Source organism: Calypte anna, chromosome 2 (assembly GCF_003957555.1).
Source record: "Calypte anna isolate BGI_N300 chromosome 2, bCalAnn1_v1.p, whole genome shotgun sequence".
In the NCBI taxonomy this organism is placed as follows: domain Eukaryota; kingdom Metazoa; phylum Chordata; class Aves; order Apodiformes; family Trochilidae; genus Calypte; species Calypte anna.
The window spans coordinates 15,506,661-15,526,516 of NC_044245.1; the positions used below are offsets into that span (position 1 = coordinate 15,506,661).

The 19,856-nt window shown below is 42.1% G+C and overlaps 1 protein-coding gene and 1 long non-coding RNA gene across 2 annotated transcripts in view; one reads left to right on the forward strand and one right to left on the reverse strand.

Moving 5' to 3' along the window:
* ZEB1 (zinc finger E-box binding homeobox 1) overlaps nucleotides 1–18,250 on the reverse strand; it is a 116,005-nt gene extending 97,755 nt beyond the window's left edge. The window contains exon 1 of the mRNA XM_030444558.1: nucleotides 18,108–18,250. Within this exon, the coding sequence (XP_030300418.1) occupies nucleotides 18,108–18,165 (58 nt within the window). The 5' untranslated portion in view covers nucleotides 18,166–18,250. The remainder of the gene's footprint in view (nucleotides 1–18,107) is intronic.
* LOC115597803 lies at nucleotides 16,968–19,343 on the forward strand. Its single transcript, XR_003987186.1, has 3 exons — nucleotides 16,968–17,102; nucleotides 18,299–18,385; nucleotides 19,023–19,343. It is a non-coding gene; the product is annotated as an uncharacterized LOC115597803 (long non-coding RNA).
* The last annotated feature ends 513 nt before the right edge of the window (nucleotides 19,344–19,856 follow it).

A 19,856-nucleotide genomic window follows, 5' to 3' on the forward strand; every position in this document is an offset into this window, starting at 1 on the left:
AAATCTATACAAGCTGAGAACCCACAAGTCAGAGAGAAATTTCCCACAAGCCTGTGTGAAAGACTGCCTCCTTATAGTCAAGTCTTTGAATAGTGCTTTTCTTCTGAAACAAAGTGTATGAGGTACAGCGAACAAACTGTAAAGGTAACTGGGCCTTTTGTCATATAGTTCCTCCACCCACTTGTACTTTACCGCACAATAGCTCGTTTACAGATTCAGACCACTCCAGCTCCACACAGAAACAATCTTGTATTGTGAAGTGAATCTATCATAGGAGTAAAATCTAAAAATACTGCAAAAGGTCTATAACAATAATTTTGTAGAACACCATGGTTCTTCCCCTAAAGACAAAGCCTTTCCCAATTTGAATAGGTAATAACAGACTTAGTCACTCCTTACTTGAGTATGACTAATAGCCTGCAACAGCAAAAAATACTTATGTACCATACAGCATATGAAGCTGTTCATCTCTTAAAATAAAAAGATGATTTTTCACTGAAGCAGAAGTAGTTGTAGTATAGAAACACGCTATTTCCTCTCCCACCCACAGTGGAGAACAAAGCACTGTGTAACACAGACCTATCTCTTCGCATGCTGCCCAGGACAAGCTACTCCTGTTTGTTTACATCAGCAGATAGGTGCAACAACTACAAAATAGCATTGGCTAGAACAAATAGGAGATCACAGGGATTGACCAGCAAACTGACTAGTCATCCATACATTAATGCAAGCAAATCATGGGAGACCAGTTAAGTTGTTGGGAAAGCCTGGAAGAAAAGACAGATAGCCTACCTACACTCTACTTGCACTTTCACCTCATGGAGAATAGTTACTCCATCCCCCACAAGCCACTATAATAGAATGAAGATAAACGCAGGGATTATGCCAAGTTGACCCCAGGCTTTGTTCTTTCCCTCCAAGCACATTCAGTGAAAAGGTCTAAACACACATCTGATTTGACAAGCATTCAGATTCACAAAGAACGTGGTGAAAGTGAAATCATACTTGGGGCATTCATGGGTCCCTGTGTCAAAGGTCATTCAGCAGTGTTTCAGCTGCTGCTTGCTAGGATTTAAAATGAACTACTTTAAATCCCCATCACCACAGACACCGACATATAGTTTGTGCCAGACAAGAATATTTCATAGCCTGTTCAGCAAAATTTACCTCAGAGATAATATAATTTCTGGACAAATGTTTAATCCTCACAACTGGTACCGTCTCATTTAGAAGAGACAAATCATTTTACTTTTTAGCCAGATTCTAGATATTAACTCACATTTTTTCATCTGCAGAATTTTGAATTATTATTAGAAAGAAGGTCTGAAGAAAGCATTTATATGCCTTCCTCCTTGAAAAGAACATAGCATTTTTCATACTTAATTACAGGTTGATCATTTGATTCAAGGAGGGAAAAAAGAAAAAAAAAAAAGAGTTGTGTTTAAATCACTTAGCTAAACCAGAGAGCTCAAAAACCTTTATTAAATAACTTTTCATTGATTTTCTCAAGCTTATCAAACATTACTCAAGTCCTCCAACCTCCATGAGGGATGTTTAAAGAACGTGCATTAGAAACTAACTTGAAACAGCAGCAGGCTGGGAAGCTTCAGGGCTACAAAAAGTTGGGAAGCAACAACTGAAAACCTGCTGAGAAATAACAACAGTGCAGGAAAACAAATGTATTCTTCTAAAGCCTTTGTGAAGCCCACTCTTAGCTACAGGCAGGACAGTGATAAACCCAGCTGTCAATTCAGCAAGCTGCAAGACTGTCACTCCAAAACAGGTCACAGTTCAGCAAACAAGTTATTTGTTTTTACTGCAGATGAAGAGGCCTGCTCACTAAAAAGTGGCATTTCTGAGGCAATGTTTTCCAAGGAACAACTATATGCCTTTATGTATTACATACAATAACAGCATGTCACCACCAGTAGACTTCTTCACTGGAAACAATCTCAAACTGTACTTTTTTACAGGCAGTGTTCCACATGAGGATGCTGGTTTGCCATAGCTGGCAAGATGACACACTTCTGTCACTTCGTTAGCCATCCAGACTTGAACAGTAAGGCATTCATAGCTCCTGTGCAGAGATATTTTGAGTGCACCAAATGTCATACAATTTGATAATGACAGACACAGTACCCACAACTGACTGCTTCTCAAGAAAGTAGCAAGAGGGACCATGCGTAGTGGGGACACACTCCATCAGCCAAAAAGAATTAGTTGCATTACATGCAACCCTTACACTCAGGTATCAGTTTAAATAACCTTTGGGCAGAAAACAGCATTTATCGTTTTGACAAGAGGAGGGGGGAAAAAAATCCTCTCAAGGTAGCACAGAATGTGCTTGTTCTTTTTGGCTAAGGAAATAGGCCCTCTCAAACCTCCAGATGCTCAGTGTGTCTTGTTCATCTGTGCCTTTTCCCCATTAATAACTAAGAATCCAATTTAAATAGGCGACTGGCATCATCTCAAAGAATATTTTCTTCTAGAGTCCTCATGCTTAAGTGGAAACCCATATGTATGGTTTCCAGGAGTGTCCTTCCTGCAGAAATGGACAAAACCATAAAAAACACACAGTTCTAACAGGTTTGGGGCAGGAAAGATGACTAAAAAAACCCCCTTGATCTTTCACGCAGACACCACAAGGCAAGGCAGGTCTTGCTTCTCTCCAGACCCCTTATATCCCCCAGTGGGAACAGGCCACACTGCCTTCCCAGTGACTGGCAAGTCCTGTTTAGGTTAGTATGGAAACCCCTCATACTATATCATGCTGCTAAGCAAACAGATCTGTCATGTTGGTATAGGTGCATACTGATTTTAGGATAGTCTGAGTTTTGTAGATGGCTGCTATGGCTACTAGATACATGAGGAATCTATTTGGTACAGAGCAATAAGATTCAATTAAAAAAAAAAACACAACAAACAAACAAACAAAAAACCTCAAGACAAAGCATCAGAAATATGTATTAGATATCATAATAGCATGTAAGGGAGTAATATCGACATGCTTTTGGCTGCATGATTTTCTGTAACATCCTTACAAATCAAAAGGAAATCTAAAGGCAAGCCCATGTGAATGAACCTGAAAGATTCTAAACACATGGTTCCCTCAAAACAGAGCATGACAGTCCTTGTTCTCACACACAACAGGTTGATCTGCTAAGGATTACATTTCAGTCTCTGCCCAGATACCCAAATTAAAGAGCTCTGCCTGTAACAGTGTCCACAGAAGCACTCTGCAATAGTCACATAGGTTTTGCAGAATTGCATAAATTATCCCAAGAAACCTAAACAGCTTATTATTACATCAGAGATAACCATAAACCTTATATGAACTCTGAAACACTAAAAACTGGAGTCACTGGGATTCACATAGGGTCAACACCACATAGAAGAGATGGCAGCAAACAATATCTCAGTCAGACAACAAAACCCCATACACACTTCTATTCTACCTATGACAACCAGCTGATAAATAAAACTGAGGTAACTACATGATTAAGGGCTGAACTGGACAGCAACAGTAAATAACCATGAAACTGATGAACTTCCACATGTTAACAGCACTGTGTTTCTGAAAGCTTAAGACAAGGGTTGACCTTCAGATTCAGAAAAGCAAAACTGGGGGGAGGACACAGGAAGGCATCTTCCAGGTCTGTATCCTCCAGGCATCTCTTTTTCCATCACACATTACACTTTCACTTGTACAAGGGCTTCAGTAATTTCCTGGTTTATACATTAGATAGTTTACAAAGAAGACATTAAGATCTTGGCTTCTCACAACAGTTAGCAAAAGATCATTTGTCCACATGAAATTTTAAAATACTTTCTACTTTCAGTTAAATCTAATAATAGATATTCTGAATTGTATGGATTTCCAGGTTTGAAATTTCCCCCTCACACCACCTTACGCTTTCCATGGCTCTGTGGCTCATGGCCATAATAATTGTATCCTAAACTCAGGAGTCCAATTCTGCCATGCTTGTAGTTGCTAGCAAGAATTAACAAAGCGATTTTAAGTATTAACCCAAAAGCTGTTAAAATTGAAAGATTGTCCTGTTTAGTAGCATTAGGACTGTATTTTACTAGTGTACTTCTAAATACAGAACCTCAACCACATTAGTCAACGAAACATTTATTTTCAAACTAACAGGTACAATACCCATTTAAAGCTTTCAAAAATTCCTGGTTGCAGTGAATTTGTCTGAAAGAGAGATCTGGAAAGGGTCTACAGTTATGCAGCTTAGGAGGCAACATTAAGTTCCTCTCCCCTCCTCCCAAACCTCCTCCACGTATACCCCATCACAAGAGTTTTTATGAACAATTTAGCACAGAAACTTTCATACTTGCAAGCTTCACTCATGCATGGTATTTCAACCAGGGACTTCACTAGTCTTGTAGTCTAAATACCACAGAAAACACCAAGTAAAACTATCTGCCAAAAGAATTTTTCTCCAGTACCTAAATACCTTTATAATAACAAAAACTGTATTTGCCACATTTCCTTCTGGCTGAGCTTTCATCTGTTTTACCACTCTGTCTCTGGTATTCTGCAGCTTCCCAAATCTGCCCTGAAAACCAGCTGTGGCATAACAATGTAGCTATGTCAGACCAGATCAGTTCAAGGCAGCAACACCTTTCTCAGTATGATGTGCAATTATAAAAATCATAAAAGATGAGAATAGTTCTAGCTTTTTAAAATCCATATTCATTTATTCAGTTTCCCTAAGCTGCATTAATGAGCAGCATACTACTTTCAGCCCTGCCAATTAAGTTACAGATGTTGAAAGATTTGTAAAATATGTAGCTACCTCCTTCCCCATTAAGAGTTTACTTTTGTATTTTCACTCAAATGTCTTTGCAATGCCTATCAGTGATTACCTCCCTTTTCCACCTGTGACTACAGGAACTAGTGGCTTCTTACTGTAAACCCCAGCAATCACTGGGGCAAGGTAAGAAGAGAAAAACCTCACAGATCCTCTCTTATTAAACTAACCTGGAACATGTTTTAGTTGTCATCATCTACAGACTACCCACCATTTGAGACAGTAAACTAAGCTTTTGTTTTATCACCAACTTCCTTCATAAGCAGCTACAGTCTTCAGCACCATAAAAATCTTGTGTGATCATAGAAACAATTCCAAACTGCAAAATAAGAATGCATGTAAACTGAATTAATACCGCTGTCAAGGGAGCAGCATCTGCAGAGCTCTGTGGTATAACCAGTCTCAATGTAACTCTCAGCTGTTTCCTTTCCATTTGAAGGAGGGGACCTCACGGCAGATGAAGAAGGGAGCAAAAGAACTGTACATGCTGAGGAAGGGTTTTCCCTTAAGGAAAACCAATTCAAGAGCTGGTGTGTCAAGGAAAGTACAGCTAAAAGGAGAACTTCAAGGGGCACAGTTCGTATAACAGATAGAATACACTTCCCAAATAGCCATGAGACCTGGTTGCAGCTGACAGAATGAGAAAAATAACACAAATGTTACTCGAACATATTTTTTTTTATTATTACAAGTTACAATTTGTACATTTTTGCTGCTAAAGCATAGGTTTCCAGAGTCCACTTCAGTTCTATCTACAATGACATACTGAACAGATTCCAGAGACAGACTAAAGCAAACATGAGTCAAGAGTTTTCTTTAAAATTAGGCATTTTAGGATTAGTTTTGTATGCTTTGACAATTCACCCATATTCTATATACCAAGTTACTTTTATGCTGACTTGCCCATTAGTTTGGAAGCCCACATTTGTCAGAACCATCAAATGAAACCCAGGAAGATCCTCATTTAGCATAAATGAAAGTAGGCACTTTTTTGTTTTGGTTTTGGAGGGAGAGAACAACTTTTGAAGTTTGTATGCTATAAAACAAACAAACAAACAAACAGTATCTTGAAAACTGGAAGTTAGGAGGGCAAGAGTGGCCACAAATGCTTATGAACACAGTAAACATAGAAAAGTGAAAGGCAGGTTGTTTGGGATTGGTTGTGTTGTTTTTGTTTTGATTTGGTTTTAGGTGGCTGCTTTGGTTTTTTGTTTTTGTTTGGTTTGTTTGTTTGGGGGGCTTTGTTAGTTTTTGTTTGGTTTGGTTTTTTCATTTCTGTTTGTTTTTTAAACACCAGACTCTTATAGTGGGTAAGTATAGCTGTCAAAAACTTTGATAGGAATCCTAGTTATTTTTCATGCTACTGTACTTCTGCTTGATCCAACACACTACCACTTTGTATTTTATATACTTCAACATCTGTATTCCCTCTGTCCCAGTCAGACATGTTTCTGGCTAAATTTCCTTCATATCTGTATAAGGATGTCTTCCAGAAGACTTAATAAACATAAAACACTTCTGCAAGGCAGATTATGTAAACCTGTGAACTACTCAAAACAGTAGAAATGAAAATTAAAAAATTTAAAGGAAAAAAAACCCACCAGTATGATGAAAATGAAACTGAACCATCATGCTATTACTCCCTTCCTTCCCCCACACATAAATAGCAATCAGGAATAGCGAGTACTCCATCATCCATTTAGCTCATTGGTATTTCCCTGGTAGAAGGATCTTCAGCACTAACCTGTAAAGAACCTAGGAATACTTTTGACAGTTGAAAAAAAATTAATTTTATTTTAAACCCATTTAAATGATCATAAACCAAAGGCTACTCTCTCCATCTCCCCAACACAGATATCCTCCATGGCAAGCTTGTCATTTCTTGCTTTATCATGCAGTAATTTTATTCTATGCAAGAAGCCTCAGGCATTTGTGCAGCTCATTACTCTTTGCTGCCCACAGTCAGATGGCTAATCTGCCATCAGCCAGAAGCTTGACAGACAAAAGGAAAAGGCAGGAAAACAGCACACATGGGTGCATGTGCACACATGCACACTTCAGCTACACAGTGATTTGACAGTAGATCCAAGAACCAACAAGACATATTTGATCGCAGTCCTACTTAATGATTCTGTGACTGAAGGAAGACATAAGGTTTTTTAAAGGTAGACAGGCTGGGGAGACATTTTTTAAAAAATAGCAAAGCCTTACATAGGATGCCTACTAAGACACATCAAGATACAAACCTGGAAGGCTTTACCCAGTAAGTGAGCATTGTGGAACCTGAAAAGTCTCAAATGTCTTAAAATAAGGGCTAAACATGAGCAATTGTAAGCTATTAGAACACGACATTTGGTAAGCTTTCAGTTTCAGCACTTCTGCTTTCTTACCTGCTCAGAAAATAACAGATTTTTGAAACAAGTTGCATAGTCTTTCCAGTATCCCAAACCACTGTGACACCATACATCAGCAAAAATAAATGCAGTGAAATTATTTTATACCATACTGCATAACAAGGAGCTTTTAAACTTTTTAAAGAAATAAGAAGTTGAAGTAATTAAATGGAGAGACTAACCACATCATATCAAAATAAAATACCTCCTTTCCTCTACCTAAGGGACTCTTATCTACCTTACTTACTATGTTTCTGAAGGAAAACAGAGTTAGAGGCATTTTGCAAAAATTTCTTTTTGAGCATTGGATCTACAGGCAACAGTTTGCATCAAATACCTGGTAAGAATTTTCTGTCAAGATTATAAAACTTGTGTGTCACAGGTTTTATTCAGCTAAGTCTATTTGTATCCTTTGCAGCTGGAAAGCTAAAACTGTCCCTCTTCTGTGAACTGGCTTTCTCACAGAAACAGAAAGTCTGCCTCTGGTTTTAGCCACCAACATACTGAGGTACAAACCTGGCTCATCCTTTTAAGAAGTCCCTCTCTGTCATGTAACTACCACATTAGTTATGCAGGCTGATCCCTGAAGGCATGATTAATCACGTGGTGAAATAGAGAACTATGGCATGTTATACTGCGTTATGTGTCACTGAACTATTTCCCTTTTCCTTTGCTACAACTGCCAATTCAATTTTTCTTCTCATTTCTGCTCAAGTTATTTTTCCACTTTTGTGCAGAAAGACTCTCTCAGCATTTTTATTGCAATATAGAACTAGTTCCATCTTACTTCCACTATTTGTTGCAAGATGTATTTAGGGTTTCAGGAATACAGTATGCTGGTAATTTAAAATCTGGAAAAAGTGCAGGGCAAGTCTTACCACAATGGAGCAGAAGCTGTCAGGATAGACTTTTCCACAGAATTAGACTCTGTAGCTTAAATATCATTACAACATTGTTGTGAATGACAGAACTTTATCTGGTGTTCCTACAGGGAGCATTCAAGCCACCTTAATAGACTAAATTATTTGATATAACAATGACACATATGTATATCTACAAAATAAATTCCTATTGTAAATGCAAATTCAGTCCCAGCATCAGTACCTAGAATGTATGAAAACAGATTATTATAACATCATCCAACAATCTACTCCTATCTGAAGGTTAAAGCTGTGAAGAACAGTGTTTTCTTATTGCCTCTAGGTCACAAAAGTTCTGAAATCCCCCATCAGTCTTGTCCTGTAGGAACAGGATTTCTGTGGCCATCGGCAGCACCTCCTGAACAGCAGCACCATCCCTAGCGGTACTCTACAACCTTATCTTTCTCTCCCACATGTACAAGGTAAGAAGGAAAAAAATATTACTACATTTGCATATGTAATTATGGTGTAGCTTAGCAGTGAGCAAAAAATTACTGGAAGTTGAGAACAGATATGCCCAATGACCACACCTTAGTTTTTCAAATGAAAACACTTTGCAAGGAAGGGGAAGGGACAGCAACAGGGAAGGAAGCCAGCCACTACAGCTCCCAATCTGCTTCAGTCTTATTCACCACCTCATGCTCTCTGCAGAGCTAACTGTACCTATGTCCTTCCTGTGAATAATAATCTAAGAATGAATCCAAGTAGTATGTGACAGGTTCTGTTTTGCTTGAATTTCCCAAATAGTTGTACCAGGAATACCAGGACAAAAAGGAAAGGCTACAAAAGACAAAAAGAACAGAATGGAAGACTAAACAGGGTACATATTCTGAATCCTCCTTTTCCAGTCTAGAACTTCACATGATTTATAGCGGACTTACAACAGGAACCTAAAAAAAAAAAAATTAAAAAAAAAATTAAAAAAAAGATCTAGAAGGTGGGCAAACAGAAAATGATGTACACCTGAAAAGGACATGAGGCAGAAATTCCTCAAGGCACTGAGAAAAACTGTTTAAAAACAAGTGTATGGGTCAATTAATCTCACATTTCAGGGCATTAAGAAAAATGTTACACTATACTGGGGAAGGGGGAAGGTGTTAGGAAAACAAACAAAACCTCAACCTGCTTCTTTAGGTCAAATCTACCAGTCTGGCAAAAAGCAACATAATCCCCATAGTAAAGGTCTGATTTTTCCGTTCTTTAATTTTCACTTTTTCAAGATAATTTCCCGAGGCCTTTTTCAATCGTTCCACATTTGTGATGTTTTGTAATTCCACTTTGCTTTCTCCCATATACACTCTGCAGACAGATGTCTCTACAAAATGGAACAGAAAACTGCCCTCAGTGTCTGTCAGACAGAATTTGAAAGGGAATGTTTGCTGAAATAATGAAAACATTTCATACTGTAATAACTGAAGGTGCTCCTTAGCATCACTGGTCCAAATAACATTTGATCCTAACAAGGACAGGCACACTTGTTCATAGGTAAAAATATTCTCTACCACATCAGAGTTGTTTAACCCCTTTCTTTCAAGTCTCATCCATGAATGTCCCCCTCAGGATCACAGTGAAAGGCCATGTTTATAATCCATTTATCTCCAGAACTCTCACTGGCTCCTCCAACGTTCCATACCTTCTGTTACACTCCAATATCATAGTGTTCTTCGTGTTTAAAGAAGTAATTCTACACGTCCTTTCTCTCAAGAAGGGGGCTACTAAGTACTTAGAATTCCTAATTGAATGGAATGTCATCTCTGCATAGAATGAATTTTCTTTTTCACTTTCTCTTCTCAGTAACAGTTGACCACCCTAACACATCCAGAATAATATATTGCTCTTTACACATTTTCATTTGTTTTTCATTGTTCTCCAAAAATAGGAGAGGTGTAACACATTGAAGGCAGAGCAATGAGGGAGATGCTACCAAACAGAAAGTAAACATTTGTAAGGGAAGCAAAGGATACCAGTTTTCAGTTTTTAACCTTTGGGTGACAGCAGTTGTTAACCAAACTGCTTTGCAACAACAGGAGTAAAGTCCTCACATCAAGGAGACTGTGACAGCTGGGAATGACAGCTGAAAAGGAGAGAACTGAAACAGGCTGCTTTCAAACAGTACTGACTTCTCAAAGATGAGAGAGCATATTTTTAGTTAACTTCTGTTGCTCTGAAAAAGCATGTTAAACGATACAATTATATTACAGAAATGGCACCAGAAACAAGTACAGAGCAAAGCAAACTAAATTTCCTCCATTCTTTCCTCTTTGGGAACAAATGTACAGGCCTAAAGAACCCTGGTTATTATGTTCAGCACTAACCAGCTGAAACATTTGAATCTCTGCCTGACTGTTCCACACAAAGACACAAACTTAACAAGCTTCTCCTTCCTCCTCTACCACCACCTAACCCCCTAACATGTGAATTTAAGCTGTCAGGTACTCAGACAAGAATCAGATGTATAGGAAGAGAAGACTCAGTACATATATTTTTACTGCCTGAAAGGTGCTTACATAGTGAGGTGATGGGGGTAGTATTTTTCTCAGGAGTACTGAAACAGATTTAATCAGCTACGCTGCATCTAACTGTAGGCAGTATTTTATCCATCAAGTCTTGCTCCTCCTGACTGGACTTCCTACTTTCCTCAACTGCCACACAGGAATTCTCCTTACCTGTGCACAAGAGTGAAAAACAGATTTTTAAATAAACATTTGCTCAACACAAAAGGAAAAATGAAAATAACCCTAATCCTTCTTTAAAAGAAGAGGGCAAGCAAAGACTAAATAGCTGCAGCTGTGAAGAGTTTTTAAAAATACCAAACTTCTGTTATTCTTTCTAATAACTTAAAAATAAGACACTAGAAATTAGACTAAAAAGCAAAGCAAGACTGTGAGGAATACTCGTGCACTTACTGACTAGTTTTAGAAATTGACTTGATCAGAATACCAGAGGCAAGGGCTTAGTAAGAGGTTTCAAAAACTTGCCAACAGGGAAGCAGAAAGCATTATATATAACAACGTAAACAAAACTCTCTACAGAACCCCCAAAAAGTTCCAGTGTTTCAATGCAGCAGTCAGCTGAGCTCAAAGCTGTTTCCCACTGATGATCTCATGCAGTCAGCCAGGGCCCAGATTCATTGCACCCAGGAAAGCCACCAAGGTGCATCAGAAACAAGGTATTAAAGCCTTCAGTGATCAGCAGATGACTCCCTTCCCTACTGCACCTCCACTCCTCACACACATCCCTTGCCTTGCCACCCATCTGCCTCTGCCCACTCATACATGCATCCCTACACTCTCCACAGTGTTTGTGGGTTTTGGGTTTGGTTTTTTTCCATTACTAAGGACTTCAAACATTTCCTTCAAGAATCCCTATCATAACTGATCTACTGCACTTCCTTGTGACTAGAGCTAAACACACATCTTCACTAAGGTACAAGACTGCTCTCCACACCTGCCTTGCCTCCCTCTGCCCAGATCCCCCAAGCAGGAGCAGCACCCACCTGCACAGGTAGCCACTTCCCTAATAGCTTCCCCTTAGCAGCAGCAGCAGCACCAACCTGCCCACTGAAAAATGGCACCAGTGGTAAAACCTGGATTTGGCACACGTTTGTCCCAGTCCAGTAGATTTTCCAGGCCTGATGTTTATTTACGCATTTCTTTGGACTTTTTATTTTAAGGAGAATGTGCACTTTTTTATCTAGCAATTGTTTTCAAATATTAGAAATACCAGCCACATGCTGAGACTCTTCTTTAGCCATAACTGTCCCAACAAAACCAATATCCAATTAAATAATCTCTGCCCAGATTTTAACCTCTAAGAAAACAGTCTTCAAAACATCCCACACATCAGTGTAGGAACACTGGTGTTAAGAGTGTAGGTCTTAAGCCAATTCAATCCTGCTGTGTTTGCTTTCCTCTGCCTACACACCACTGAACATAAGATTTGGGGATACAAAAAACACCAGTAGACAAAATTCTATTTCTCCAGCACTACATTACATCAACATTGACTACATAGACAAGGAAGCATCACCAGTGAAGATACTATCTTAATATCATCTAAAAACTACTAAAGCAAAAATTGAGTTTTGTATATTGTCAACTCCTTGCTGATAGTATAAGTATTTCAAGACAATAAATATGAGAGAGTTCAAATACTTGAACTGAAAGGAACAGCAATGGCTAAATGATAAATCTCTGTTTAAGGATCTAGATTGAGTTAAAAGGAAGGGTAGTCCCAAGGATTAAAAATGGATTGAGACTGAGTCTTGCTACAGACTTCCTTCACGACCTTGGGTAAGTCACTTGAGAATTCAGTTCTCAAAAATAACAGGCCTATGATAGCTGCCAGAATGAAGCACCAAAATTTCCGAGACCACAGATGCAAGCCAGGTCCTGTTTACTTGCCTATACCAGATAAGATCCTACCCGGAGATCCCTTTTGAAATATACAGGCAAGTATAACCAGAACTTCAGGAATACTTATTTTGCATACTTGAAAGTTCATCTGGATCTGTGTTTTGAAAACTGGTATGAAAGCCTACATAATACCAGAATTAGTTCTGGTTTTCAAGCTCTTGTTTTCTGTATTTGTGTCAAACCTATCATGAGTAGAATCTTTACGATCTCCAAAGATGCAGTATGTACTTTTAAATACTTCATTTACAGTCAACAAAACACATCATATTCTAATCAGCTTGCAATATCAACTAGTTGAGTTTTTGAAATTACTATAAACAGCTAATGAGCTGAATGCAATGATCATATATTTTTGGTAAATAATAATGACTGAATTCATAAGCAGGGACTCTCAAGAGACATTTGTCTCGATACTGTAGTTCCTGCAGTTTACCTGCCACAGTGAGTAGCTCCTCAAAAATCAGTTAAAAAAAAAATAAAAATCCACAGCCCAGGTTTCACAGAAGCTTGTTTTATTCCCTTAACATAGCAATAGAGTTCCATGTGCATTAAAAATGCCTGTCGTCCCTCACTGGCATTTTTAACCCTACTAAAGCAGATGTTTTCACATGAAGAAAGGCATTGCACTGATACCTTTACTAGTTTAGTTCTGTTTAGTTTACTAGTTTACTAGTTTAGTTCAGCTTCTCCTCCCCATTGTAAAGCTTCTTAATAGAAGAAATAGTAGGTTAATACCACCTCTGACTCCCAGTGGGCTAGGAGGCCGAGGATGGCTGTCACACCCCTTTCTGTGCATAGAGACAGAGGAGCTTGCTCATAGAGAGAGCTTGCTTTAAGTCAGTAATGCTGCTATTAATGGCATCCTTAATCAAGCCCAAAGTTGACCAAAAGCCTCAGTGAGGAGGGATATCTGATAAACAAAAACATTCAACAAAAAATTAGGGCTGAGTTCACAGAAGTCAAATCGTCAGACTTTTAACAAAAAAATGTCATCTGACTGATTTCTACAATAGGGAAGCCTGTGTCAGAGCAAAAGTTTCATCTACTTGCTTTTCATTAACTGTTTTAACAGCCTGTTTACAAGAGTCCTATAAGCAAAGAAAACTGTTTCAGGCAAGTAATCATCATCAAAAAAACCCCAAAACCATCAAAAAACCCTCTCTCAGGTAGCTAATTATTTTAAAACAACCTGCCTTCACAACTTAAAATAACAAGCAAAGATACTGAGATACAGGAAGAGATAAGGACATTTTAAAGTGTATTCCTATTATATTTAATTCACCTAACATTAAAACAGAAGTATTACTTGTTTATATGAGAGAAGATTTCCCTGGGCTCAAACAGTTAATTCAGTTGTCCATGTAGACCTCTTCACTGTGCCTGGAATTTGAAATCAGGCTACATTCCTCAATTCCCAAATTGCAAACTTAAATTAATGCTGAAGTAAAAACATGATACCTAAGTGAAAAAGAAAGGAAGGGGGAAAGAGAAGAAAGGCAGGACAAGGAATGTTATATCCCAAGCTTCACTAACACCTGACATCCTGCCAGTAGTTAACACCTTGGAGCTAACAGAAATACGTCATCCTCCTGCCTTATTCAAAGGCATTTGTGATCTTCTTGCAGTCCTTAAATTTGTAAGAAAACTTTATATGAATTATTATCTACTAAAAATAAAGAGAGGAAATCCAACTGTAAAGCAACTAAAATAGCACTCTAACAAGTCAGTCGACATAACCTTTTAGAAATGAAAGTACTGTTACCAGGAGGTTAAAAAAAAAAAAAAAAAAAAAGCAGCACCCATCTCATACCTTCTCCTCACATATACCTGAGAGCATGCAAAATTTACTTATTTCATAGATTCTTCTTTTTCCCATTAAACATGTATCAAAAGACCTAAAGGTATATTTACATTATTTTCAGAACATCTATATAGAAGCTTGGTATCTTTTTAACTCTCCAGTAAGGGAAGTTTTAAATGTTTTACTTGTCTCACAGCATCGCTGAAAAACAAGATGTATTACTTTTAGTTTTGCTGTTTAATAAGAATTATGACAATCCTACAACATATAAAAGAAATGCTGAGAAAGTAACTAATCCTAATCCTGCAAGCCAACCTGGAATAAGAAAACCTTTGCTGATACTGAATCTATTTGAAGTCCACAGAAGATCTGCAATACTATAGCAAGGCTGAAGACTGGCAAGAATTACATCCCTCTTCTCTCCTCCCCATTTCTCAATCAAAAGAGGGGGTAGAGCAGGAAAAGGCAGATATGAAGAGTGACTCCCAACCAGCTCTGTGTTCCTGCTTCATCAGAGGGAAATGATAGATAGGAAGAGTGACTCCCAATCAGTTCTATGTTCCTGCTTCATCAGAATGGTGCTATTCTCCCAACACTTCACTAACTCCTCTGCTGCAGTGGACTTCTTTGTGTTCTGGCTATATGTAAGGACATGGACACAGGACAGCTTTCTTCAGGTATGAGGCACCAGACTTCCTTGTAAGTGGAGGCTTCGATGGCAGCTCCAATATGCTCTTTTGCCGATTTCCTGTAGAGGCCAATAAAGAAGGTAGAAAAGAAGGTACCAATAAAGAAGGCAGAGTGAAGGTTCTTCACTCTAGCTCTAGAGTGAAGAACATAAGACTGTCTTTCTGGCTACAGTTAATGCATCAGGATGGCAGCTGTAAATTCTGATTCCCATATATAGAGGAAAAGAAAAAAAAACACAAAAGTTTACAGTACAAAAGTAGCTGTGTTAAGTTTATCACAAATAAACAAAAGGAAAGCTTATGTTATAACTAACTGATGCCATATCCAATTATTAACTGGTATACTGTATGCCAAATGCAATCTCTAATCATCTCACATTCTGTGTGAAAGCGGGGGGAAAATGGTAACTGAAACAGCATAGAACTGATTTCATGGATACCATGAACAAGCCCATTGCTGAAGCACCTCCTGGTATGCTGATCTCTCATTAACAGAAGTGAATTTAGAAATTCAGAAGAAAAATAACTCTCATACCTTTCTATTTTAAAGGTTAAAGGGTTAACAGTTTTCTAGCCATTTTCTTTAGTATGTTTGCAAGTGAGACAAACCCAATCCTGAGAAATCTTTATTATCCTGAAACTACTGTGCTAACTGATCCTGATGCTTCAAAGCACAACGACTTAAGTTGGTTTTAATTTCTAAAAAAAAAACCAAAAAACAAAACCACAACATAGTATGGTTCTACCTTGCAGAACTAGTTGATAGAGACTCAAGAGGCTTTTTGAAATAAAAGGGGTGCTGTGATGAGGTCCAAAAGGGATGAAGATGAAAGATACCTGGACTGATACCACGTCTTATACACCTTTTGTTTTCTGCAAGTGATACATTCTGCAGACAAAACGTTTCATGCTAAACAGCCTCAGATCTGGTTTTCTAATATTAAGCACAAAGGAAAAACACTGACAGCAAGCGTGGTAAATAAATCCCTCCCTTGAGAACGAAAGCAGCAGACAGGAGGGGGCTGACATGCATGCAGGAGAAAACTAAACACCATCTTTTTTCTACCTGCACAAGTTGCCATTTGCTGCAGCGATCAAGAATGTCTTTTCCCTGTTGATTTCAAAAGCTAGGTTTTCAGAAAATTTCTCTCTCAAGTCATCTGTTGATATGCTCTAGGAGCAAGACATCCATATCACTCGATCTTTAGGAGAAAAATCCATTTTCTTTCCTGTTCAGGTAAACATGTTTACAGCTCCTGCACAGACACTGGGTGGTTCAGACTCACATGTCACACACATGTCGTCAGCAACAAGAAAAGCCCCTTTCTCTGATCATCAACATTTTTAATTAGGTAAAGAGAAAAGCACTTTCCAAACTTACCTTCAGCACAGTCAAATCATGAGCTAAATATAAATATTTACACTAGGACAAGGAATAACGTGAGCGTGCAAACAAAAATACTTGCTAGAAAACGCGCACAGAAAAAAAATAAGAAAACCCTTCTAAGTTCAAGCAATCAGATCAACTCGTTAGCCCCTGGAAAGGCCATTATTTGCCACCACGTTATTCCCAGAACAGTCGGGATTAGAGAGGAGAAGCACCGATCGTGACTCTGATCTATTTCAGAGTCCGTTCACTGCGTATGAAAACATCTCGGATCGCAGGCGAAAGCCTTCCTATTCGTGACCCCGCACAGGAAATGCCACATAAAACCTAAAATTGCCACGGAAGGTTACAAAATCACTTGCTTTACATTCTGTTGCGAAGAGTCGCTACGAGAACAGAACTACTTCTCTATTTCCAGAAAATAAGTACAGAGTGGGTGTTACGAGCGTTTATTGCCCCCGCCGTGGACCTTACAAATGCATCTTAAAGTCACACACGAACCAAAGGGGGGTGGGGGGAACAACAAACCACCCACCCAGCCCCACAGCAGCCCTCAAGTCTGAAATGTAAATGTAATTCCTTATATAGACTGCAGCAGTTGGTCACATACGCACGGAGAGCGGTGCGGGGGCCCCCGGCCAAACCGTTACCACCCATTATTATACAAACAGGTACCTCCGAAGCCAGAGGGAAGGCAAGAAACTTCGCCGCCCGCCCCCGCCGCCCTCCCTTCCCTTCCCTTTCCCACCGCCCCGGCGGGACCCGGGGCAGGGAGAGAGCGCGGCCGTGGGGCGCCGCCGAGGACCAACTCTCGGCGGGGAGGCGCAGGCGAAAGCGGCGAGCGGGGGCGCCGGCCCCGGACCCCTCCCGCCGGCCCGGGGCGGTCGCACAGCGATGCCCCCGCACGAATCCCTGTCGGCTGCGGCGACGCTGCCTCCCCCGCCGCGCTCCCCGGGTGTGCCCCCGGCCCCTCCCGCTCCCCCCTTCCCCTAACCGCCCCCCCACCCTCCAGTGACGGCTGGCGTCCCCCACCGCCGCCCCCCGAGAGGCGAACGCCAGCCCGCCCCACGGCGCCGGCCGGGAGCGAGGAACCGGCCCGCTGCCGGGCGAGCGAAGGGAACTCAGGCGGGTGGCGGAGAGGCGCTCCCGAGCGAGCGGCGATCCCCCCCGTGGGCCCGGAGGTGGAGGGGGGAGTCGAGCGGGAGGGGAGGCCCCGCTCCGCCGGGGCGCGCAGGTAACAAGTTTCGGAGTTGGAGCTGCCGAGGTCGGCCGGCCGGCGCAGGCGCCCCCGCCACTCCCCACCGGGGCTCGGCGTCCCCGCCCGGGCCGGAGGGCGGCGGCGCGGCCGGGGGGGCCCCCAGCCCGCTCCCCGCAGCGGCGGCGGGGCGGTCGCGGGGCGTGTGGGGGAAGGCAGCGTGTAACGGTCCCGGACTGGCGGCGGAGTGCGGAGGCACCGCTAGGCGGAGGAGGGAGGCAGGCGGCGAGGGGAGGGAGGCACCAGGTAGCGGATATAACGGTGCGGAGGGAGCCGGGCTCCCGGCGAGGAGCGGCGGGGGAATTACTTTCGCGCCCGCCCGACCTCCCCCCTCCGCGCTCGGGACGGCTCTGCCCGGCCCCCGCCCCGGCCCCGCGGCCGCCCCGGAGCGGCCCGGCCGCTGCCCCGCGGGCTGACTGACCGTTATTGCGCCTCGGGTTCGCCTGCTTCCTGCGCTTACACCTGGGGCCATCCGCCATGATCCTCTCGCTTGTGTCTAAATGCTCCAGTCACCTCCTCCCCCGCCCTCCCCCCTCCCTCCCCTCCCCTCCCCCCCGGACCTGGTTTACGACACTGGGTGGTTTTACTTTTACATCACCTTCCTACACCTAGTGCTCGGCCGGAACCTTGTTGCCAGGGGAGACGGGCGCTTTACGGCAGGACGTTTGAACGGCGGCGGGGGAAAAGTTACTGCCGCAGGTACCGGGAGCCGCGGCTGTAGCCGGGGGGTGCTCGCGAAGTGGCTGTGGCACCGACCGGGGGACCCCTGGGCCTGCTGGGGAGGGGGATGCGGGGTGTGCATCCCCCCGGCCCTCCGCCGGCGGCAGCAGGGGGGGATCCCCGCGGGGCGGGGCGGGACGAGGGGGCGGGAGCACTGTGAGGGTGGGGGCGCGGTGGGCGCCGGTCCCCGCGGCGGCGGGGGATCCCTGGCGGCGGCACCGCTCCCGGGGGAGATCCGCCCGCCCCGTGTCCGCCGCTGGCATCTCCGCGACGAGGGACCGTCCCGCCCCTTGCCTCCTGCCCCAAGCGGGCTGCCCCGCTCCCAGGTGCCTCCCACCCCGGTGCCCTGTGGCCTGCTCGGCGCCAGCCACCGGCAAGCCGTCCCCAGGTGCGGCGGGGGCGGGCGGGCCTGGCGGATCTGAGCCTGCGCCGGCCCCGCTTCCCTTCGCCCCGCGCTATCACCTGCCCCCGGAGTTAGGGCAGCGACGGAGCTGTCACCGCCTAGAGCCGCTCGTCGCCCCCCCTTCGGCTCCCTCACCGTAACCCGGGCGAGGAGGGGAGCGCGGCGGTGTTAGCATGGGCTGGGTGACATCGTGACGGTGCTTTTGCGTTACAGGTGTAACCAAGAGACAAACGGCTGCTGCAAGAGAGAGATGCTGTTCCCACCGTGTGTGAAATCTGCCATTCCTGGGCTTTCTTTTATCTTAGTTCCCACTTTACGCAGAGGAGAAGAGGTATAAAATTTTATGCCCTAAAAAAATAAATTAAAAAAGAAAGGCGAGGGATCCATTTTTTACAGATAATAAATAACTTTGTTTTGGCTTAATAAACATGTAATGTATTAACAATGAAAACAGTATCATCAAACACTCCTAGTATTTATTTACTCTTGCCTTTCACGCTTCACTTCAGGCAATAAAATAATTTATTAAGTTTCCATTTGTTTCCAGGCTTTTTCAAATCCATTTTTTAATCTTTCCTGGGGTGGTTCTGTAGAATTTATAGTTCTGTGCTACTGGGAGATACTTTCATCCAAACTAATTAGATTTCAGTGATAGCATTTCTGTTAATGGAATACTTTGAATAACTAGTTGATACACTACTGAATTTGAGGCCTTTAGCTGTCCTACCTTGTCTCACATGTATACATTCACATGCTGTAATGTATTACCTCAACTCATGGAAGCAGCATAACGTTTCTAGAAAATGAACTGGTGAACACTTGCACTTTTGTTGAAATATCTTATATCTGAAGCTTCCCTAGAAGTCAGTACAGTCAAAAATGCTTAGAAAAGAGGTACAAGGCTGATATGGATACAGAACTAGGTACAGATCCAGAGGTGGTTTGTTTTTTTTAATTAATTGTTCTCTCTAAAATGTACATGAGTCATGGATCTGGGTGCTCACATTAAAACAGTTTTTGCCCTTCTGTACAAGTACAAATCATTTC